Genomic DNA, 24364 nt, shown 5'->3' on the forward strand with positions numbered 1-24364 from the left:
GTATCGAGGCATCGTTTACAGCGTGTAATGTATGGAAATGGCAAGTTGTAAAACACCGGCAAGAACGTTTTAATGTAGGTTGACACAACGAAAGGTATTCAAATACCGAAAACCCTGTCAATTTTCAACAAGCGCCTTTGATATACTCCGGCAATTACTGTGTTGTACAACAGAAATCGTTAATCCGGGTTGCGCATGAAAGCAACTGCAGAACATGAAATACTTTCAAACAGCTTGTCATAAATTAACGTCAAACCACCATCAAGAAAATATAGGCAACAATCAGATGACAAATATATACCTGCAAGCCTACGAGAATAACTGCCTACGGGTGAAGTCGTGGCTCTTAACCTTCTCTAACCGCATCTCACAGAATAGCGTTGATAATACTGGTTTTCCATAGAATATCAACCACATATATCAACCATTACATTTCATCTTCTCCGTCCAGGATACCTGCTACGTGCAATAATCCTTCCTGATATCAACAGAATCTATAAGAGCTTAATAGCACCCAAACAAACATTATAAAACCCTTTCCCAGCACGCACCACTTAAAGGCAGCCAATAAATAGTTGGTGCAACTCCAATATGTAGTGCATGAACACTGACCACTGTTACTGCAATAAAATACCACACATAGATTTAACAGGCAATGGTGAATCCTTTTACCACAAACCTAACCCACAAGTAGTTGCAAACATTGAAAACAAGACTGAACTACAGACTCCTTTGTGGTAAAGAATCATAGCTACACAGTAATAGCACAACAGTTATGATAATAACCGTTCTGAATAGTAGTCATTGTGAATACCCGGGGTTGAATATAGGCAAGAACAACGGAATGCCAACTATATTACGCTTAACCTCTCTTGAAACACAACGCAAGAACTGGCAACTTACTTTTCATTCTTTTTGCTAAGCTCCAAGGAGTCTGCCTCAAACTGTTTGAGAACTGCAATTTGTTCCAAACATCTGAAAAAGGGGAATCGTATTGTCATTATGACGTCACAATCGCAAAATCGAGATGAAGTAAATCGCCTGTTTGGCATGATATGAGAAGGTGTGATTAATTCAGCACTGGAAAGCAGGACAACGGACGGTATTTTCAAGTTCTTTGCTATCTGATCTTGTGCTATATCCTTGAATTAGTGCTAATTGGGTGTTGTGTGTTATTTCTTGCAATAGATTTACTAATTTGGCTTAAATTCTTGGTATGGCAAATTTTTAGTGAATTACTGCTTTACGAGCCCTGTGGTGAAAATATACTATAAATAAATACCTATACTATAAATATATAAAAAATTAGGAAATTATTGGAGAATGTGCATATCATTGCAGTACAAAGGGACAAACTATCACAAGTGTAGGCGTCAACGGGCAATTAACATAAACGCTGCAACATGCACTGCCACGTGCAACACTTCTGAAATATGCCACGGACCACAGCAAACCGACATTTCGGTACTCAATTTACAAACTCAAGGGTTGCATTTTGATATTTGGCCAATAAAAAATGTGGCTCTCATCAATAAAACCCAAATCGTTTCGACAAACACTTGCTGGCAGTCACGAGAAGGTCGACCGCTTCCAGTAAGTGTCACGAATATGGAAGACACCAAGCTTGAAATATTATTCATCCGGTAACACCAAATTCGGTTGTCTGGGGCATTAAGATACAGACATTTTCCAAAGTTTCCAAAAATTTGTAGTATTTTGGAACAAAGAATCAAAACGCAGGTTAGCTCAAGATCTCAGCAATTCGAAAACAACAGAGTGAAAGAACAATACTCAATTTTCAATTTCATAAATTTGCATTAAATTCAGTCCAGCTGAACCAGCAAGGTCAAGTACACATCTGTATCTGTTGTCAGATAACTTACTCTGTCATACTGCGTTCCAGCTCCGACTTTTCCTGAGTTATCGCCTCGTATTCTTTTTGTTTCGTGTCGGAAGAAGCCAACAGCTGTTCGACTTCCGTCATTCTTTTGTCTTTCTCCGCTTTCTCCATTTCAAGTTGTTCTAAAAAAGAATTTCGCAGTATTAAGTCTAGCCCGATCCATTTATCAGTTCGCTGACATCACACATTTCAAAGGAATAGCAGTATTGAAGTCACAACATGGTTGCAGGAAGTTAGAGATATATAATCGGCGACCACGTGACTAGGGATATTATTATAGTTGTTACAGCTTACCAGTGTCCTAATGCGGCCTTTCTAGTTAATTTCATGTACAAACCTAGTAATGGCTGTAACACTTTTCAAATGCTCTAAAGTTTTGGAAATGTCCCTTAAGCTAGACACCATATCTTTTGAATATCCGCCGAATATAACGGGGTTATCGGTGAAGGTGATAGTTATCGGTTTTCTCGGTCGGGTTCAAGTAATGGGAGATTTTTTATCGCACATTAAAACTCCAGCTTGGCACTAATACACCAGCAATGGGCCATTAGTAGCCAATGAATAGAAGAAATCGTAACATAGATTCTATTAATGCCGATGTAAAACTGATGCATATCGCAAACCTATCACTAAACTACTTTCAAGTTACCAAAGCTTAAGAAGTAAGCAGTTCGCGAAGAATAAAGTGTCCAGCAGAAGTGGGAGTATTCTAAACGAAATGATTTGAGCAAGCCAATAGAAGTAATGCGCTCCTATCTGAAAACTACTTTACAAGCAAAAAAAGTAATTGGTCTTGCTTACAAGCCGCCAAGTAGAGGTAAAAGTACTCTAAACCCGTAGCGACAGGAGAAATAAGTGGAAGGAGGGTAAACTCTACTCGAGTACCCCAAAATACAAGTACATCGTGACTGACCAACTCTGGATGGAGGTCACGTGAGGCGTTTTATTCCAAAATGACAGACGTCATAAAATAATAGCAACTAGCTCACGACTCACCGATCATCTCTTTAAAACTTTGTTCGCTTTCCGACGAATCCTTGATCTTAAGCTGGGCCTGCTCGTACAGCTGACACTGTTGCTGGGCAAGCTCCCTGGCCGCCTCCAATTCCGACTTTAACTTGGACGACTGCTCCGAAACGGTGCGCAACGCCAATATTTCGGCTGGGATCGGAACGGCAAATTTGAGAAATCCACAAGGTAGCGGAATGAAAATTTCATGAAGTAGCCATTAAAATTTGAAAATAAGTTGTTTTTGAAAAATCCTAGTGAAGATATTACTCCATACTGCCCGTCAATGGCTATTTTGAGCGCGCCACAGCCACTACGCCTGCACTTAAACTCATGGGCGCTCCTCATTCATATTTTGCTCTTTACCTTGTAAATTTATGATTTTTTCTTCGCTACTCTGCAGGACTGACGTCAGCTTTTCAAGTTCGGAAGACTTTTGCGCCGCGTCGGTGTTTGATTCTACCGGAAAACGAGAAAAATTGCATAAGAAATTCATAGGGAAAAATTTCGCCAATATCGCGTACCTTCCAAAACGGATCTGGTTTGCTCCAACTCCGATTCTTTCTGCTTCAATTTTTCTGAAAAAGACCGATCCAGCAATCGATTGTGTAGATTTTCGGGACATAAACCAGACTGTATCATAGACGCTGGAACGTGATTTCTAAGACCTGCTACAGCAGGGGCGGCCAACCGGAAGATTTTGAGTGGCCCGCGAGGTAATTCCAGAAGTTAGTTCAAATATCAAAAAAATTAATTACCCAGGAAATTTATTGTGAACTTGCAAGGCCAACCAAAGATTGATTAGCGTGACCGCGAAATTTGTTATGTTGATGACTAAAATATCAGTCACGACGAATTCCCGTAGCCAGAGACCAGCCACATTTTTCGTATATTTTTCCATTTATTGTCACTCGAATACTTGCTTTTGCTATTGGTGCCCCCTCTGGGAAATTGAAAATAACCCCAATAGACAGAATTGAGAGAACGTGTCGCTAACTTGTGACTTTGCCTCTGCACTCACAGAAAGATCGTCGGCGACGAAACCTTTGCCCAAAATGATAGACGTATGTTCACCGAAATTTACGGTATTGATATGTAATCATCCTGTCCGTGCCAAATGAGCCCAGCAAAATACAGAGGCGACCCGCAATATATGCAAGTAATATTATTATTGACCGAATTAATTCATTACCTATTTAAAAATTTCACACTTCGCGCGGCTAATACACACTGGACGCTCAGTTTTCATGGTATAGTTGCTATCGATTTTGAAGCATAGCAATATAAGTCTTGGTTTCAACGTTACCTATTTCGGTTCGCTGCTATCGGACTACAAAAAGGTTCATCAACATTCAACTGGCCCGCGCAATAGTTCGTAAATCTCATGCGGCCCGTGCGCCGAAAAGGTTGGACACCACCACTACCACAAGCGGAAGCAGAAAACAAATAGTATGAAAAGTAGACCTACTCATGTGTGATGTGTGCAGCTTTTAGAAGCAGTAAATCTGAGACGGGGTTCTTTAAAAATTGCAAGACCAATCGTCGGATGACAGCAAAAAATGACTGACGATACTACAAACGGAGAGATTTTTAATCAATCAATCAATCAGGGACTATTTTGCCATGTTGCTATGATAATTTCACCCACAAAAGCGGTAAAAACTGATCCTAACAATTTTCTACTTCAAAAAATCAAAGCCGTCAAAGACAATGTTCAAAAAGTACGTAGTCTAGGTGTTAAGTACTCTGAAAATAAAATCGCGTCAGTAACGAAAGCGGGCTTGAACCTTGAACCTGAACTTGGTACGGAAAAGATCGTGAGTAACAAAGTACGTCTAATTCTCAGGAGTTTTCATGTAGGTTTTTTTAACTTTCCTAGTACTCTTGAAAAGTAGAAGTGCTTTGTTATTGATTACCGCAGGTTAAATCCCACTTTTTCCGTGTTAATTTCAATCTTGGAATGAGGGGTCGTATAAGTAAGGGCTGGAAAGTTCAATAGTTTCAGTCTCGTTGTTGGTAAGCAAATAGTGGAATACATGGATGTGGAATGTATCTCGTGCGCAAGCGTCGTGAAAGAAGATGGAGCAAAGACAGCAGCGTCTGGGAATCAATTGTGCACTGTAATTAAACTTACTTTTCAACTCTTTCAATTTGGCTTTGGCGATTGCAAGCGATCCGCTCATCAGGCTGTCTTCGTCCCCTGGGATGGAAAGGGGCGATTAAATCGATACCACAGAGCATTGTCAAATTACAAAACCGTCTGGATGATACTTTGCTACAATATGAAAAACCACGTGGCGGGAAATTTGTTTCTATATCACCAGTAGCTCAAGTGTGAGCAAAGAACAGTAACAGACATCGTGACACTTTGCAGCACGACATATTTTGACGTTTGTTTGCGCACTGCCTAGTCGGTCGCTACGTCGCGCATTTCGAAACTAGCTCTGCAAATTTTTTTAACTTGTGGTTTTCCTTGAGGATGTTTCTCATTTTTTTGCTTTACACCATTCGCTCTATCAGTGGCATGTCATCCAATAATCTTTATTATTTTCCACCGTTTATGTCTACTCTACTTCCCTGGGTCGATAGATTCCAAACATTGCTCGCATTTTCATGCCACTCAAATTGCGCACACATTTGCTATCGAATGCGATCCATAACAGAAACCGCTAAAGCTCACGTTGTGGCGCGTCTTCTGCCCCGCTGCTGCTGCTGACGCTGTCGCTATCGCAAGTCTTCAATAATTTTTCAGACTCTTCGATGCGAGACTTCAATTTCTCTTCGGAACGCATGAGATTCTCCCGCTCGTTGAGCGCCAGTTGCAATTCCCTGCGAAAACACAATGCAATAGTTGATTTGTTGTCCGCCAGCCAAGGGATAATACACAGCATTTACCGAAGGTACTGCAACGCACTTTCTTTCAAGTGAGAGTGGTGCCAAATCAGTCAAAATTAGCCTCTTTGCGTTATATCAAACTACAGGTATGCCGCTACGTGGAAAACAATCGCTCTGCACTCCAATACTCTAGTGGCTAGCGCTAAATGGTACCAATACCCAGAACGCTACGCGGGTGCTCTCAATTGCAAGGGTCCCTCCACCCTACATAACTGTTCTTACAACGTTTTCACAATAAGCCCAAAAATACCAGGTGAAGGGTGAATACAAGGTATCGAAAGCGTCTCAAACGATGACAGCCAAAAGATCAAGATTCAACGCTGTTACATAGGGTTAAGACCACGGTGTATCGCATCACGCATCACATTGTGCCTTCCGTATTGCATTGCACATTACATGTTTTGAGCAGATGGAAATAATAATAGGAACCTCAACCGCTGATTACGATCAAGGTCTACCAGAGCAGCAGCAGAGCTACCGTTCTGGACGGTTTATCGTACTGTAACGCATGAGACATACCATTCATACCATTCAGCGAGTAATTACAAAATATATGCAACCACTAATAATCGAAATAAAATCAGCCAATGTAAAGCATGGATAGTCTTGAAGTAAGAGGTAGAATTGCTGCCCCTCAGTTACAACAGTCTGCCATATTTCATCTAAACATCAGCATAAATAAGAACTCAGTAAATTCGACTCATACCTGGCCGTCTCAGTCAACATTTCCTTCTCGCTGAAGCGATCGATTTCGATTTGTTCCAATTTCTGCTCGATTTCTTGCCGTTTGGCCTCCTCGGCTTTTAGCGAGGACTGCGCATGCGAAACCAGACCCTCGAGCTCGGAGATTCGGTCTAAAAACCGATACAAGGCCCGTCACAAATCGGCGTTGGGCACAGGAAAAATTCACGTTATCAATGATTTATGATCCATCCTCACCATCGCAAATATACCAAGATAGTGGCATAGAATGACACGGAATCAATATAAACCGGATAGAATATACTTTCATGCCGAAACACAGCTGAAAAGTGCATGAAAATCTATTTAATTTTATGTTTCAAAAACTTCATAAACACAGCACCACAAATTGCATTATTGCAACATATCGTATGCATGAATGGTTTGACGAAATTTCCAGACATATCAAATCACTCGAGTCGGTGACGGCAGCGGTGAAGCCAGACTGAAGAAGACAACGATCATTCTTAAAATCTGATACCGGTCAATAAAGCACAAACGCTCGGAGACACCAATGCTTCAAAAAACCTAAATATCGGCCTACAGGCACCAATAAATCTACCGGAATTATAACACCCAAATAAAACTGCACCTCACCTTGAAGCTTCGCTATCACGTCTTTATCCGAATTTTCCAATTTGGCGTCAACCGCGGGCCGGTCACTCTCATCCACTTTATTATTGACCGCATTTACAGTATCGGCATCGCTCATGTCGTCTGTCGCAGGTTTCTTGTCTGAACTAACCTCTGCAAAACGAAATGCGAGATATCACGCATGCAGCCTGGGAGCAAGCATTTTCCACGGGGAATATATCTATCAGATCAATAGGGCGACTGCTGCAAAATCGCAGCGACAGAATGCCAAAGTCTGCGCCCTGCCAATTCCAAAGGAAGTCGCTGACTGTCTGACTAAGCGCTTCTAAATTTTCAAAAGGCAAGTCCATCAACTTTGCACAGAATTTCATTTCCTAGTTACCAAATGCGCAGGAAGGGTCGAATCATAATCATGATCGAAACTAGGAAGAAAAACGTGATAAAGTAGTGCTACACAAGGAGCTGTGCATCTCACAATGAAAGTAGCTAGCAGTTTCCTGTTGCCCAAGACGGACAGTGTCAATTGTCAATCCTTCTACAAAATAACGCATTACTCAGGATGCCTCTTGCTTCGAGGATTTGTATCGAGCTAAATACAAACGGCGCTATCTCGAGATTATGCAGGAAGTACCAGCAGTGTCGCACAGCAATAATAATATTATTAGCACACAGACAAAAGCAATAAACCGTTCATTCACGATGAGAATAAATCTACTCAGCCTATTACAGTCAGATAGGAAATTCAGTGCATGCAGAAAATGACACTGCTAAATAACAAGCGAGACTAATATCCTCGCCTGACCAGTCTCACGAGTTCACATGCCTGTCTACACGACCTAGGGCCTAGTGATTGAATGACAGCAGGAAACACATACTTGATATTGGGATCACACTCCCATTGAATGTTAATAACTGTACGTCAGTTTAACTGAAAGAACAAAATACAACCTGATGAAGACAGCCAAGCTTTTTCTATCGTGATGTTTATCCGAGTAGTATACTTTCAGATAAAACAAACAGTGTAGTAATAGTAGCACATAAAAACCCAGCAACACAACAGCATAGTGCATATATCTCTTTCTGCTCACTATATACATGATTTAACTGAGTTATAAAATATCTAATTTACTCTTATATCACAGCAAGTGTGCTAAGTAAAACAAATCTACACGGACAAAAACGCCCACCACTCATAACCTATTCACTCCCTGAATCTAAATTTTGGAGCAGTAAATCCCGAGTGCCATTCAACATTACGATATCCGCTCTCTCACCATTCTCCACACCCAACAAACATAAAAATACTGACAAAATATATATTTTTATCACCACTGCCACAATCCGAGTAAACAAAACGCAGACGTCGTTATCCCAGTGTGCACACATCACAGTCGATATCCCACAAAATTCAATCTGACACCTACAAACGTGCACCTTCCTACCAGTGCTATCTGCTAGTGCGAAATGTAACCCACCCATTTCAAGATATATATGTCAACTGATCACATGATTGGGAGTGCAGATAGGCACACATCTTCCCGGCTGTGTGTGGAGATAGTGATTATAAAACTTAACGCTCAGTTGCTCATTCCTAGGTCTTGTTATGATAATCTCGAGATGATTGATACAGCCAATGCATGTCACGGTACTACCTGTTGAGATACGGCACTGTGATGATTAACCACTATTTTAATCTTAACTCAGCCTGTGATTTATGTAATATCGTGCTACACTACCTTCAAGTAAATTTTATGAAATAGACACACACTACACACAAATAGGCTGCTACTGCACTGTCACAAGTAATTATCATTTCAATATGATAACAAGCTTCCTTCATTTCAAACAAGAAAAATCTAACAAAACAGATATACACTACAAATAACTGATAACCAATATACGCTCGTGATTACCATTGTTAACCAACAGGCCGCTACATCCCGCACAATTCCAAACAAAGGAACGGGTGTGATCGACCTCATGCCCATCGAAGATCCAGTTACATCCACAAATCAATACCGGCTAATTCTACAGGTAGCAAGACCCCAATCCGCAGTGTCTATCTACAGAGCATTGATCGCATAATTATCTCTATCGATACTACATCTGGGAACCTACACAGAATTGCTCGCCTATAGCAGACGTGGGCCGGCTGCAAGAACCGGTTTGCAAGAACAAGCAAAAAGAAAGAGAAACACCACCTGGGATTCAATTTTCATCGTACCAACATTATGAGTGGCAGCTTAACAGTAGCAGAAAGAATAATTCAAGGCAGTTGCTCATTGCACAGTCTGCACTATGTCATAGTGTTTCCTACTCAACAAAATCTTAATGTAAACTCATGGAAACATACATAGACTACATAATACATATAGCCCTGTAAAAGAATATCAAGTTTGGCTTACACCATAGCTGCTTGAATAAGTTATGCAATTACACTAAACTACTTGAGAGATCATAAGAGGAGAAGTAATTAGCTAGTTACTGACCACCTCTGAATTGGTGTGGCCCACAAAGAAATCTGGATACGTAAATGTAGTTCGATGTCTAAAAAGTTTGCCTAGCCCTGGTCTACAGTATCTCAATGCAATGCTTGGGAACGGTGTCAACAGTGAATAACTCTTGAATCCGAAGTAGGGAAAAACAGATTCACATCAAGCGCGAGTGGCTTGGTACCCTACCCGAGTATTTATAAGAGTTACTGAACGAGGACTGTATTCTGAACGAACCATTTAGATCTGAGGGCTTTTGATCGAATGCAGATGAAAGGGAATATCTCTTGAAGCTATTCAACTCACCGAACCATCAAAATATTTCATTTGTCTTATCGCTGAAAGCTCAGCTACTGCTACCAGAATATTAAACTACGACCTTGCTGAATGGCGCTGTGACCTATTTTCGATTTATCACTCCAAGGTCTCCCACCCTGCAGACCATCGCAAGGCAAAAATTGGTTGTGCACTTACCCACGGCGTCTTCACCCGTATTAGGAACTTCATTGAGAAATCCATTCACTTCGGTCGAGACCATATCACCTGTAAGCAGATGCGTTTGATCAATATCGCTAAGTAGGCCAAATCCAAAACAACATAGTTCCAAGCCATAAGGGGATCACAAACAAAAAAAGCCCTGGATAATGGCTCAAACCCACGAAGTGCATAGTTTGTGTACTTGTAAAGCAGTGATATTGAGGTTCATGATCGGGCCATCTAACGCCACAGGAATAGTATTCTACTCCAGCCACACTAGTGGTCTTCAAACTGGGGAGCGGGGGTGAAACATTATGAGGGGGGTTGAAACCCTGTCAGTAAGTTTTGAGTGTTGGTCGTGCTACAAATTCCACAACGACAGCAATTTTTTTTATGAATCAACCGTCATTGTATACTACGAAGCTGCAATGTGACTAGCTAAGAACGGCCACGAGCATTAAACAGCTCTGTCTTAAATAACAACTATAAAGGCACGTTTCCGTGAAATCTATCTCAAATATTTCCTTATAAAGTACATCATGCACAACACAATATGCTTTTTTCTTGCTGAAAATCTGTGACAACGTTCATCTGTATTCAGCATCCACGCACTATACTTTGCGACACAACGATATGCCGATTTTTCCAATGAAAGGTAATCTGGTCTATCGATTGGTAAATTTCAACACGTTGAAACTGACTCCATATCGGGACAATAAATTCACAGATCATAGATTAAATACAACATGCCATCAATTAATAGATATCTTTACCTTCGGCTCTTGTGATATCGTTAATTATCAATTTGGCGGGGCCATTAAGTGCATCTGTGTTTGAAGAATCTGTAAAGAAAACCGGCATATCAGTTGCCGACCACATATGATTGCTACCATGAAGGACACCACACGGTGTTTCCGAATGCGGAATTAAGGAATATATGCGAATTACCAGTTCTTACAACGCATACACAGTTACACGCATGTATAGGTCTACTGTGTACCGTGATAAACGAGACTGTGGATTTAAATCATGCTATTGGGCAAAATTATCAGCATTTTACGGACTTGTACTTAATTTATGATAGAAAACGAAACCTAAACCAAAATTTAAATTTTCCCATCCGTAAACTGACCTTTCGCATTAATAGTTGACTCGGATTGTATTTTCGTGACGTTGGCTTCATCTGAAAATGGAACATCGAAAGTGTATTGTAAGCAAAGCGTATTTTAAGCGGAAAGGGAGAAGAGGTTTCATTTCAAAATGATACATCAAGTATCGCACATGCTGACCGAAGACTATTTCCCGAAACTGGCCTGCCAGCATTTTATCACTGTGAGCCTTGACAGTAAATGCGAATTGTGGATACAAATTACCTTTGTGGTATACAACGAGCCATAAATTCTTTGAGGTAGCATATTTGGTACAGATTTAAACTTTGCGAGTTCAGCATCAGTATATTACAATGGATCAGTGACATTGTGAAAAACCTTGTAACCTGTAGAAATATTTTCAAATGCCCCCGCCAAATTTTCATCTCGGTTACAACTATGAACGACAACGCGCCGCGGATACAAACAGCAAAGAAAAAAAGATCAAAGTCTATTTACCAATTTCTTGGGGGTAATTCAGATTAACGTTTTTTATTTACTTACAATGCTGAAGTAGTTTCAAACGCGAGTATGAATTGCTTAACATATATTCTTGTGAGCCTGTATGTATGTCGTTTCACTCAACACACCATGCCTGTTGTGATATCATAGTAAGCATTATAGCGATTATGAATAACAGGGGCGAATGTAGTTTAGTGTAATGCTAGGTCAGTCCAATGTATTTTGCAGTAGTGCGGATCATATATTGTTGCGCATGCTGTCGAATTGAAAAACAACAAGGGGCGTCTAAGTTTAGCTTTACCATATAATGCAGTAACAAGATTGTGGAAATAGAGTTGTTAGTATCAAAAAGTGTAGTGTAGTGGTGTGCTCTAGTCATTGAGACTAAGTCTGAAATCATCAAAATGCCTTCGAAATAACGAGGGGAAGATTTTGGAACCTTTTGATTTTGCCTTCAAAATGAATTACCATTCTTCGTCACAATGGCATTGAACTTGCTGATTGAATTCCTTCCAAGTTATTGCTGTGAAGTAGGATTTTCTGCAATGGTATCTATCAAAACGAAATAAGTTTGCGATTGACAATTACATGAGATGATGTCTATTATCCTCCCCTTTGTCTAGATTTGACCACCGGATTACACGAAAACAGGATCAGCTTTCCCATTGACTTTTTATTTCTATCAGACATTTCAGTGTACATTATGATGTCATCTTTGTGCGGTTTTACAAATAACTTAGTGCAAGCTGTAATTTGTTACTTTTTGAAAAGGGGTAACTGCCATCCGTCATTTTCTTCTCGGGGGTAACGATATGAAAAAGGTTAAGAACGACTGATCTGGAGATAAGTTCCCCTCCGGTCATACTTTTCAACTCTGAGATTTCCTCCCGATATTTCTCGACGTCAGTCAGAGAATCCCGTAGCCTCTGCTGGAGCACCCGTTCGCTCTCCTCCAGAGTTTCGATCCTGTTCTGGCGGCTTTCGAGTTCCAGGTCGAGCCTCTTGCGCTCTTCCTGCCTCGTATTCTCCAGATCCTGTCAAAAGCGTATACGGTGAAAATTGGTCGGGCGACAGTTCAAGCCTGTGCGGGCAGAAATTATTCAACGGCAACTATTATGCATCCTGGGATATTACAGAGGTTTAACCTGATTATAAATTGACGCATTCGATGACGTGTTGACAATATGCATATTGCTTTCGCGTTACTTCTTTCTTTATGGATTACATTTGTAAAATAGAGGAGAGGGGGGCCCTAGAAGGTTAGGACTTTGCAATTGAAATGTCGAATCGAGCAGGAAAGTATGACCAGGAAAATAGAATTTTTAAAACAGAATGGAAGGAAGAGTTTGCATTCAGTGATAAAGGAGGTAAGCCTATGTGGTTTATCTGTCAAGATTCGCTCAATAACTACAAAAGCTAGTGACTTGAAACGTCATTAGTAGGGCGATTTTTTACTGACTTGTCAAAAAAATACAAAATTTTGTCAAAATTGTTTTCAATGTCAAAATTTTTTTGCAACCTGCATTTCGTTTGTATCGTAGATTTAGCACTGTCGGGGAACTTATCATTTGACATTTTACAGCTTGTAGCCTACTCTACAGGCCTACCATTGAGCCCATTGTCTACTCATTGCGATCATACACATTCAAATGAAACAAATAGGTTGACACGATGTTATTCAACGTACCGCAACATCCTTACTGAAGCAAGACTGCGTGCGCATGGCATGGTTCTTATATCAACAAGCGCATGATGAAAAATTGTGATGTAGACAACATTGTCAGAATGAAGCAACACGGTGTGTCACCAGCAGTGTACGTATAACTTCAGTGTCGTCAGCCAACAACTGCTGCTGTTGAACGTTCTTTCTCCATTATTGGCAAGCTGCTTAGTAAGGACCGACACTTTCTACCCGAGAATGTGGGAATGTATCTTTCGTCGTACTACAACAAATTTCAATTATTTCTACCATAATACGTGATGGAACTACGGGAATTCTTCATAGGGCCAGATTTCATTAAAGTAAAGTTTTTCCATGTAAAAATTTGTCAGTTTTTGAGTCAAAAAAGTTTTTTTGGGCCAAACTACTTCGAAAGGACTGACAGTTCCAACCCGAAATTTGCATATGTTAGGTCAAAATTTGGTGAAAATTAACTATCCGCGCCATATGCATGTGGAATTTGCAAATACAAACAACTAGAACTAAAACGCTGTAGCAGATATCTTTCAGGTGTAGTTGGGCCTCCAGGGTTTTGTGTCAACGGTCATCTAGCGGATCGCAAAATTACTGCAAAGGCGAAGTCGACAAGGATATCGACGAATCAGTCAGCAGTATTAGGTATGGTTATTTTAAATCACTTCGGTTACAGCAATGCAGAGACTTTTTGTATCAAAGCATTATTCTAGTTCAAAAACAGTATAAAAGCAGGAGTCTGGGTGAAATTGCAAAAGCAGAAATAGCGAATTCCAAATAGGGAGTGTCTTAACAATGAGGCATTCAATATACCCAGTTTTGGGTTAGTGTCGGGAACAAGGTCAGGAATTGTGGGGTTGGGGTCAGGTCAGGCTCTGTCACAGTTAGGAAAAAGAGGTTAGCCGTAAGGGACAAGGTCAGGTTATAACAGATAGGGGTCCAGTTATCTTCTGTTGTGTTATTGAGGATGTAGTGGTTATGGTTGGATTAAGGTTAGCTTGTGTTAGGGTAGGATATAGGGTTAACCTCAACTTTGCTTATTTTGAATGAATCACTCTCGTGCCACTTATATTTTGAATGCCTCACTATTTCGATGGCTGCTATTTTCAACGCCTCACTATTTTGACGCTAACTAATTTCAATGCCTTGCCGTTATCAAACTTGCGAGGTTCAATGCCAGCGATCAAAGCTTTACAGTTCTATGATGGGTATAAGCTACCCAGATGCATACAACAACACCGATAATTCACCTGTGTTTCGGTTGACAATTGCTGGTGTTTGCTAGCGAGATCACGCAAATCGTTCTGCGCCTTGGCTAACGCGTCCCGCAAGTGAGCGCATTCGTCTTCCGTATTGCTGTAGGATCGCTGCCGAAACAAACGCACGAAATGACAGAAACCCAAGAATCGGATCTAGCGTGTTGAAAAGCAATTATGTACCTCGAGATTTCCGAGCTTTTGTTGCACTTCCAGTTTTTCGCTGAGAACGAGCTGCAGTGCTTTCTGTGACAACAGAAGATCATTTGCTCAAAATCATGTCCCACACTTACAGCAGGGTTGTAAGGACTCTACTTGACTTGAGAACATTTGTGTATTGACTGGACTTGTACTCAAGTCATTGAGCATGACTCGAACGGCCCAGACAGGCATTTCGTTGCTACGTCAAAGAACAGCACCGCAGTACACATTATTGGTATTTCGAACCTATCATTACTGGTATTAGTAAAATAGGACCAGAAACTGCGTAAAGTGAGGACTATCAGTGTGTTAGGGCAAGTTTTTGCAACTTTTTTTACAGCTTCTGGAAGCTTCGTAAATACTCATAATGTATGTAGTATGGTGTTTTAATCTGTTTGGAGGAGTTTTCTGTTGCAACTTTCGTCTAGGCTATACTTTTCATGCAACTTTTTTCTGCAACTTTTATCAAGCATTACGCAAAATATGCTATAAAACTATAATAAAGACTAAATTAATGGATTTCAAGTGACAATGCGGCCCACCATAGGCGCCGGACGCAGGTATACTGGGTATGCTGTGTTTACCTAGCAATTTTTTCGGGTATGCGGCATACCCACTATTCAGTTAGTCATGAAACTCCCTGAACTAACTGGTAAATTGTGCAAACCCTATGTAAATAAAAATGTAACCATAATCGATTGAATCGCGAAGGAAGAAACGGAACAAGCAGACACCATGCAAATTTTTAACTGCTGGAACCTTTCGAGTGTCTCATACAGTCATGATTTCAAAAAATTGTATAAATGCAACTTCTGCGACTTTTGTTAAAATTAAAAAAATAAATGCAACTTTCTCAGGTATTTAGTGCAACAAAAACTTGCCCTAGTTATGACTATAAGACGTTCAATATCACCCAAACAGAGCTGTGAAATTGCGAGTTGAACAGGATTGAATTCGAAAACGAACACAATGACAAAATTTACAACACTGGGACTCGGACTGGAACCTTTGAACCCAGACTTGGTGGTGAATTGAAAATGACTCGACTCGAGTCAAAACTATAATAGTCGAATTGACTCATGACTCGGGCCCTTGTGTTTTTGCTACAACCCTGGTCCTATGGCACCAGCATGTGATGAGCACAAATAATATGCGGCATCGCCTCCTATAACATTCCGATTTCTAAGAACACGCACAATCGCGCAACCGTACACAAGGCAGACCTTACAATGGCACGGCGCGGCCTGATCGAAGCACAATACACTTCGAGCAAGACATATGTCGGATCATGCTATCGAAAAGCAATTAAGGAGAGAATTACCGAGAATTCGCCGGCCTGCAAAACTTGATTAATTTCGCGAAGTTACGATCCTACACTCAAAGAGAAAAAAGGTTTGATGAGAGATATCATGAGCGACAACACAGCCGGTAATTGATTTGACAAATACCTTTCTATCAATGTTTCTGTCACGCTAATTAAAACAACATCATCCAGGCGAGGCAATAAATCATTGTGACAGTCGGCAAACTAGATTCTGTAGCGTTGCGAAATTGGCTGCAAGCAGCATCCAGCATAGACAACACAGGTGAATTAAGAGCATGGGCTAGCGAACACACAAACACATTTATACAGTACGTCCTGACGTAACGGTCAAACAATCATTGACCTAATCAGCTAATGAGAGGAACAGAAATACTAAATGATAGCCTGGTTCACAGGTCATAAGCATTTAAAATTTTGCAACAATTTGGTGTCTCTTCAAAGATAATATTCAGTCGTGTCTTTGGAAATCCATTCGAGAAATTGCGACCCTTCGGCAGCACTTGGGAAGGATTCAGCACGATGAAGAAATTAGTCCAAGGCGGGCTAGCGAAAGCGCTACTGACCTTTGAGGTAGTTTCGTAGTTATGTTTCTCCTCTTGGAGTTGGCAAAGCTCCTTCTGGATGGCATCTTCTGACAGTGTCTAAAGGTCGGGAACAGAATTAAAGAATAGTCAAACTCGCCCGCGTACTGCTGGCGGCGATATCATCGTGGAACATGAAAACGAGCAAATGATCCATGCGAATAAGCAAACGAAACAAGCCTGTCAACTCATTAAGCAGGCTGCATCAAATATATAGATGTTGTACGAAAGATATTATGGCAGGAAAACGATAGAAACTGCAGTATACAAAATGCATTCAAATTTCATTAAGACTCTGTGGGGTTTTTACTTTCAATTTCAGAAATGAAAGACTCATCTAATAAAAGAGATGAGACACATCTGCATATTGAAACCACATCCCAAGAGACTAGCTGGCATATCCATAATTACGTCTACTCCTCACTACGTCTACTCCTCACTACGCAAGGAAAGACGCGAGTGCAACAGCATGCAATACCCGTTAATAAACATATGTTCATAAATATCTATCCAACAATGAAGACACACACTTGCGTAGCGCAACCGTATGTCACATATTGTTGAGACCGGTACGTAGCAATTGTTTCCAACACAATTATTCCGAAGTAAATCATAGCTGAACAATATGTAACGAGAAAATAAACATTTGTCCGATTGATTGCGAGAAATTACATCGCATTTTCAAACGTCAACATCAATCCGGCCAACTACTTATCCTAGGATCCTACAAAAAGAATTCCCATTGAAAGCGCTTTCCTCAACACCGTACCATGAAATCAGAGGTGACACCGCACCGTAACATAATAATCATCATTTGACAATCGTGGGCACTGCTTTATGTAGTCTGCCGAATCAATTGCCGTCAACGACTGAAAAATTCAGAAGCGATTTTCAAACCATCGCATTACCTTGGAATAGATCTGCAGCTGGTTTTCGAGAAACTCCAGCCTGGAAAGCAGCTTGTCCTCGTCGATCAGCGCCTGCCAACCCTTTTCCGACGTGTCGTGCGAGTCGGCGACCAGCCTCTGCAGGAGTACGAGCTTTTGCTCGAGCATCTGCTCGCGATGCAGCGCTTCCTGTCGAGAGAAACAGACGCGGGTCTAAAGCATTTTCCGAGAACGGACCGCGTTGTGTGGTCGAAACTGCAGCGGATCAAAAAATCAATGTGTTTCAGGAAGACACAATTATTTATCAAAATGGTGTATCTGGTAATCCAGGGGTGACCAACACGCGGCCCGCAGTCATATTTTGCAGCCAGCGACATGATTTCAGATTTCGGAAGAACGCTTATTAAAGCATTTTGAAATACTGAAATTGATTTCAGTTTAAAAATATTATTGTTGTTATTCAGAATAAGGTATTCTCCTGTGCCCAACACCACTATCCCTCACTAGCTGATACGTTCTCCGCGATGGTAATAACATTCCATGAAAAGTATGGCGTTGCACTGAAGCAAAAGTTTTAAAAACGTGGTGTTAAACTGTGTGTTCTATTTCAATATATTTATTGAATTCATGCGGCCCGCAGCCTCGACGAAATTCGAAAAGTGGCCCGTGAGCCGTTTTGCGTTGACGACCCCTGTGGTGATCCATTGAGTATTTCCAGGATTGAAGTTAGGCCAGATGTGTTATCATAATATCCAGGGCTGTGCGATATCGAGTATGAGTGAATCGATTCTGAGGTGTGTATTAGTATTAAGCGAGTAGGCTTCCATTCAACATGTTATCATCACAGTATGACTTGAAAAATATTAAATGCACTTTTTACTCCACCATAAAGGAAAATAACGCCAATTAGCCTACATCACACCAAAAATAATTTTGTGTCTTGGAGTCAACATTTATCAAAATCCATCGACACGTAAAATTTTGTTATATTGTGAAAACTGGTTTCTGTATTGGAGTACTCTAATCGTAGTGCCAAGAATAATACTACACCAATCGGAACGCCTACGTTCCGTCTCACTGACCGCAATAAACGTGAATGAAGGAAGCAAATAAAAACAGTGGCGTTTCTCATACCAGCGATTACGAACTCATGAAATAACGTCACCGACTTCCCATTTCATTCTAGGGAACTATTTCCACACGTACTCTGGCGCAGTGGTGGCCAGTGCCGCATTTTCAGAGTAGAGTAAAGAGTCACGCCATACATATGGACTCGCAAAAACATTGCCTCTTTTCTCGCCATAATCAAAACTCGGAACCAAAATTTGGTAAGATTGGTAGTTACACATTTTACAACAAGCTAGCGTTAAGGATCCATCACGCAGTAACGAACACGTTGGGGGAAGGCTACAATTACCGTGTCTGAAATTGGGGGCAGTAGCTTGCCATCACTCTCAATAAGAATTCTACCAATAAATAAAAACATTCTCTGTCCATTTGTTTGCCAGGTTGTGAACTTTCTCTGGGCGCTCTGATAGCGTTCGACATTGCAATAGCATGAATTTGTTGGTGTGATATCAGCGCTGTGCAATGCATGCAACGTAAGTGGTTTGCTCAATGCTCACAGCACGTCGATCAGTAGCAATAAGTCACGCCCAATCAGCCATCAACAAATGACCTTGATCTGGTGTTGCTACAGTCAGTAAACTATCGGCGCACAATGCCACCTCAAAAAATGGTATCACAACACAATATGGCATGCGAGATTTTTGAGACAGAATGCATTACCGGTACGTGAATTTAGCGAACATCCAGGGATGTGTAGCATTTGAGAAACTATTTGCAGCAAAGGTGAGTAGATATACACAAATCAAAACTTCAACAAGTTGACCAGGGCTAAACTATATCAATTCATCTTTTGTTAGCGACAGGCGCGTGTTTAAAGTAAGCCAGATTTTGGATCACCGGCATGGGCGAGCAAATAGAAACCGGCATCTACTCAAACACAGCACGCAAGGCCTGACGGTAGCTACCTTTAGATAATCGTGTAGTTGATACAGATCTTGAGACTGCAGCGTCGGAAATACTTGGCTGTGAGAAACCTGTAAATGAAGTGTATGGTTGGCATTCACATTTGTTTTCCTTAGAATCAATAGTAAATAAACATTAACTAATCCCTATGTGATAATAACCCTGTATTCCGACTATTCCATGTCTTTTTAGCTTCTTTTAGATTCCTGTGTACCAGGGAAAATAAGTACAAGCCAAATCATGATGAAATCGATTTATTATATGAATATTGCATTCTGATAAGTGGGGAGTATGGCATAAAGACATACAAGTTGAGAAGCCCAGCATAGCTAGGACTTAAAGTCTCGAATGACACTTGGAAATCAGACAACTGCTGTGTACATATGTTGGTCCCTAATTCAAATTGAGTAGTACCTGCAGTCCGACACCCTTATCCAGGCTATGCAAGGCAACAGTAATAAAAGAAATAGTAAATGGATAACTTAGTTCTATCTTACGAAACTAAAGATGTTGCCGCATCAATAAAAAAGCAGCAAACATAATTGCTATGGACAGTTATAGTGAGACTTGCGTGAATGAACTTTTGAGTAAAAGATTCAGGCACAAGTTGAGCAAATACAGGAAATAGCAAATCCTTGCGGTCATACTTACTTTGTCCACTTTTGATGTCACCGAAACATCGCTGCAAAACGAAAACAAACATTACGCATCAAGATATCGATTTGGCACGCAATAATTTGGCAAATTGAGGCAGCCTATTTGCTTATTGATATCTCTCGTCATAGCACTGTAAACCTGCAAACTGAGCATGGCTGCTACTGTATATTAAGCAGTTTGAACAAGATAGATGTCACCTATCAGAACGCGTAGCAAGACCACACATTGCTCATGCTTACAAGAGAAAGCAATTTTCATTCATAAAGGTGACATGACTCATAGTCCTGTTATCCCCATAGTGAAATATACATCCCATACAGGGAGATATATAAATAGCCTAAGCATCAATTGGTGTTCATTGTGAAACCCAGCATCACACTGTATTTGTCTGAACTTACTAAACAAACAAACATTCATAACGGCACAGTTTAGCACTTGATATTTTTTTTATATTTGAAGTCCCAACATTTAGGATACTAAAAGGAAGCATCTGCATAAGCATAATGATTGATCACTTGATCAGGGATATCTAGATATCCCTGTGATTGATGGCAGTTCTGGGGTTCACTTATTCAGACATTGGAAATGCTTAGTGTTAACTGTTCAGTTAGAATAAAACAACATCTGCTGGTGTACATCAAGAGTATATTTCCACCATGAACATCACAGGCGATTGTTTTCTTGAGATGGCTGAGTATTCATAATAGCTGCACCTACAGTAGCCTTACTAGCCTACAAAGTATTGGGTTCCAGCTATTAGTGACGAAAAAGAATTAAGCAGGTGACAAGTGCTGATAGCTTACATGACATCAATCTATCAAGATTTGTGATGGACGTGTTTCCATCGAAAACATGAGCAATTGCAACTAACATATTTATCGATACATTTCAAACCAAGACCACTTAAACTCCAATATTAAATGATTTCGATTAAATGAGTAGAAAAAACGATAATTCAATCATCGCTCTACAAAACAAATGAATCAAATCATTCTGAATAACATTGCGACATCTAAATTATCACATTCCAATACTAATGAAGCAATACAAAATACGACCCTGTAGTGGTGTAAAGATACAAACACTGTTTTAATGGCGGTAATCCGCCATGACAAATTATGACATACCTATGTGGACAGTGTGCCTCACCTGGCTGTATCATATCAAACGGAATTAATTCCGGTCAAGTGATTTGGCTAAGTCTTCTTTGAGATTAAGTCAAGGCTAGCCAGGTGCAAGCTGAGAGAGTATTTTCGACCAGGTAATCTCCACTTTGTAAAATCTTACAATTTTAGATAATCCTAATCCACGTACGTAACGGTTGATTACAAATATCGCAACGAATACACACCTTTGCTTCGCCTCTTCGCCATTGGGAAGAAAAAGACGGATTTCCGATATGATGCATCCGTGCGTGACTGTAAGAAAAAAAATCGGGAAAAAATAATAATGGAGACTGACGTGTGCAACTGTTCATGCAGCTTGACAGAAGTTGGATTATAAATGGCAATATATCTCTCAAAATTAAGTTCAAAACCATCACAAACTGAATATACTTCTGAAAAGATTGTCTTCACAAAGAAAATGCAACTATTGAGCTTTAACACGGTGTCCTGAAAATTGGGACGAAAATATTTGTGCGTTTGTACTTGAAAATGACTACCAATTACTTCAGATTCATTGGGTCATATCATATATCCACTTGAATAATAAAAATACATTGTTCCGATGTCTCGATCATATAGCATTCGTGGTGCACTCATATAACTCACAATGCAAGTTACTCACCCCGCCTGGAATTTTCGATCACATCAACTCCAAACTGCACAACGTCTCCGGAGTTGACTTCAAACGCGGCGCTTTCTTGCGAACCCTCGCTCAAGCGGCGGTTGTTGACGAAGGTCCCGTTGCTGCTTTTTGTGTCTTTCAAGAAGAACTAAAAGAGAAGTATTGATAAAGTTCCTATTTTCGCAGCTCCAGTTCTATTGCACCCGATATATTGCTCGAGAAATATTTACCGGGATCGGTAGCTTTACACTGATTACAATTACTCGCATACTAGAAGCAGCTTCAAGTGGAAAGTTTCGTTAACTTTGAAGGAAAAGAGAATGACTAATCCAATATTTAATCTTATATAAGCCTGCTCCAATATTTAAAATAAAAGGCGCAAAACTTGAACATCAAAAATCTACAGTTTACAAAAAAATGCATCTCGTTCTCATAGACTACGATACCGATTAATTAACAGTAAAATATGATATTTGGAATCTGCCTCAAAAGTGCAATGAAACTTGGCAAGGCACGGAGATTAAAGATTCGACCGACCATGAAATTAAATATGAAACACTATTCTCGCTCCAAAAGGTCTGAGCTTTAATGAACAAGTCAATACATTCTCACAGGTCGATACCTCTGTCATATGTAACTGTAATTAAAATGAATGACAGAACAATAATGATTTTTGCCGACAACACAATGGAAAGAACAATATCAGGGTCTGAGAACATGCAGCGATTAGCATGTTAGTGATTATGCTCATTTAACCCACAGCAACACCGGGTTAAGCATATCTACAGTATGCAGTATATAAAATAAAAGAACATATATAATTGCTTTACATGGGAGCGATTTCCACTTGGGTCAGATTGAAAGATATGAAAGTTGAGTTTCAAGTGTCAAAGAGTTCTTCGATGAAAAACTCTCAATATTATATATAAATATGCACATCATAACGAAGACAGAACTAGAATCGGTATAGTTCACTAGCTAATACATGACTGATTTGCTATTTATCACTGTTTGGATGAGTCAACTGGAAAGAGCAAAACTGTGACTAATTGCGTGGTTGTCTTGATTACAAATTCGTTGTAGTTGTAGCTTCACCATGAAATCACCATCGTATGACACTCCACGATCAATGTGACGGAAAAATTGTGGTTGAAAATGACTGCATGCTAAATATCAAGTTAAACACAGGTACATCAAACCCAGTCATGATATACTAATATACTTCCTCAGTATCACAAGTCTGCAAAACTTGGGAAGATACAAAATGTAGGCCTGTTCTATGACTTTGATAGCCACCAGGAGTCAGAACAACACAATACAACCATAAAATAGACAGGGAAAACCCTTATTGCTTCTGACAGCCAGATGGTTGAATGGATTATAATTTAACCGACTCTCATAATGTCAATGTCATGGTGTCAATACAAGTTCTATTACTCACTTTGCCATCTTCATACCACAGTAATGCATGATTCCTGGAGAGTACTTTACAATCAAATATAGCATTGTTAACGGCAGGTCGCGCTCTAGCGACTGATCTTCCGATTTTGGCAGGTTCGGATAGCGCGACTCGTCTCTCTTGGAAGGGATGCGAGTTGCTACGACATGTAAACGTAGCAGTCATTGGTCTGGAAATATGTTGATACATGAGTTCATTTGAAGAGCTCCTTCAGAATTTCAATATCCAATTGGAAAGTATATTCAAATTGCAATGAGCCCGAATATTTTCGGCTGACGCTCGTCAGCGGTCAGCAGCTAGTAGATAATTGGAAAGAACACTGTATATCAACAATCGTATCACGATTTGGAGGATATTATATCGGTCTACATTGCTATTTATGAGCAAACTATGTACCTTCGCCAATGAGGTCAATTTCCAAGAACTATGAGGGTGTGATGATGACACGATACATGTAATACGTCCTATAGCCTATAGCCTATGATGTTATTTATAATCATTATCTCAAATTCCAATTCAATGACATAATAGGATTATTAACTGAAATTGATAGAAACTGCCATCTGCACACATCTATACCAATAATTCCATAGTATTTTTTATAATCATCCGAATCTGTCTAGAAAGAATTACGATTTATTGGGCCCACCGATATTCAGAAACAACTATTACGATTACTGCCACTATGGTTTTAACGTATAATCAAGGCATTGTTTCAATATTTAACATGACTTGGAGCAATTATCACGAATTTAGCTGATACCTAAACG

General features: G+C 40.2%; 1 protein-coding gene across 4 annotated transcripts in view; it reads right to left on the reverse strand.

The window, feature by feature from the left end:
- The window catches only part of LOC145458112 (uncharacterized), a 31963-nt gene that overhangs the window by 7094 nt on the left and 505 nt on the right, over positions 1-24364 (reverse strand). For 3 of the 4 annotated variants that reach the window (XR_013921071.1, XM_080336439.1, XM_080336441.1), the window contains exons 2-23: positions 23577-23763; positions 22136-22283; positions 21699-21765; positions 20342-20372; positions 19693-19761; positions 17681-17848; positions 16755-16832; positions 14850-14912; positions 14661-14777; positions 12583-12751; positions 11240-11290; positions 10881-10949; positions 10105-10173; positions 7142-7291; positions 6510-6657; positions 5589-5737; positions 5043-5108; positions 3433-3486; positions 3275-3367; positions 2897-3061; positions 1884-2022; positions 904-975 (exon numbers count right to left, since the gene is read on the reverse strand). Coding sequence is in view for 3 of the 4 variants with exons in the window: in XM_080336439.1 (XP_080192565.1) it covers positions 904-975; positions 1884-2022; positions 2897-3061; positions 3275-3367; positions 3433-3486; positions 5043-5108; positions 5589-5737; positions 6510-6657; positions 7142-7291; positions 10105-10173; positions 10881-10949; positions 11240-11290; positions 12583-12751; positions 14661-14777; positions 14850-14912; positions 16755-16832; positions 17681-17848; positions 19693-19761; positions 20342-20372; positions 21699-21765; positions 22136-22283; positions 23577-23759 (2318 nt within the window). In the remaining variant the exon portion in view is untranslated. The remainder of the gene's footprint in view (positions 1-903; positions 976-1883; positions 2023-2896; positions 3062-3274; positions 3368-3432; positions 3487-5042; positions 5109-5588; positions 5738-6509; positions 6658-7141; positions 7292-10104; positions 10174-10880; positions 10950-11239; positions 11291-12582; positions 12752-14660; positions 14778-14849; positions 14913-16754; positions 16833-17680; positions 17849-19692; positions 19762-20341; positions 20373-21698; positions 21766-22135; positions 22284-23576; positions 23764-24364) is intronic. The other variant, XM_080336440.1, reaches the window with a different exon arrangement.

The sequence above is a fragment of the Botryllus schlosseri genome, chromosome 15, assembly GCF_051294905.1.
Source record: "Botryllus schlosseri isolate E-star chromosome 15, Bs_hap1, whole genome shotgun sequence".
NCBI lineage: Eukaryota > Metazoa > Chordata > Ascidiacea > Stolidobranchia > Styelidae > Botryllus > Botryllus schlosseri.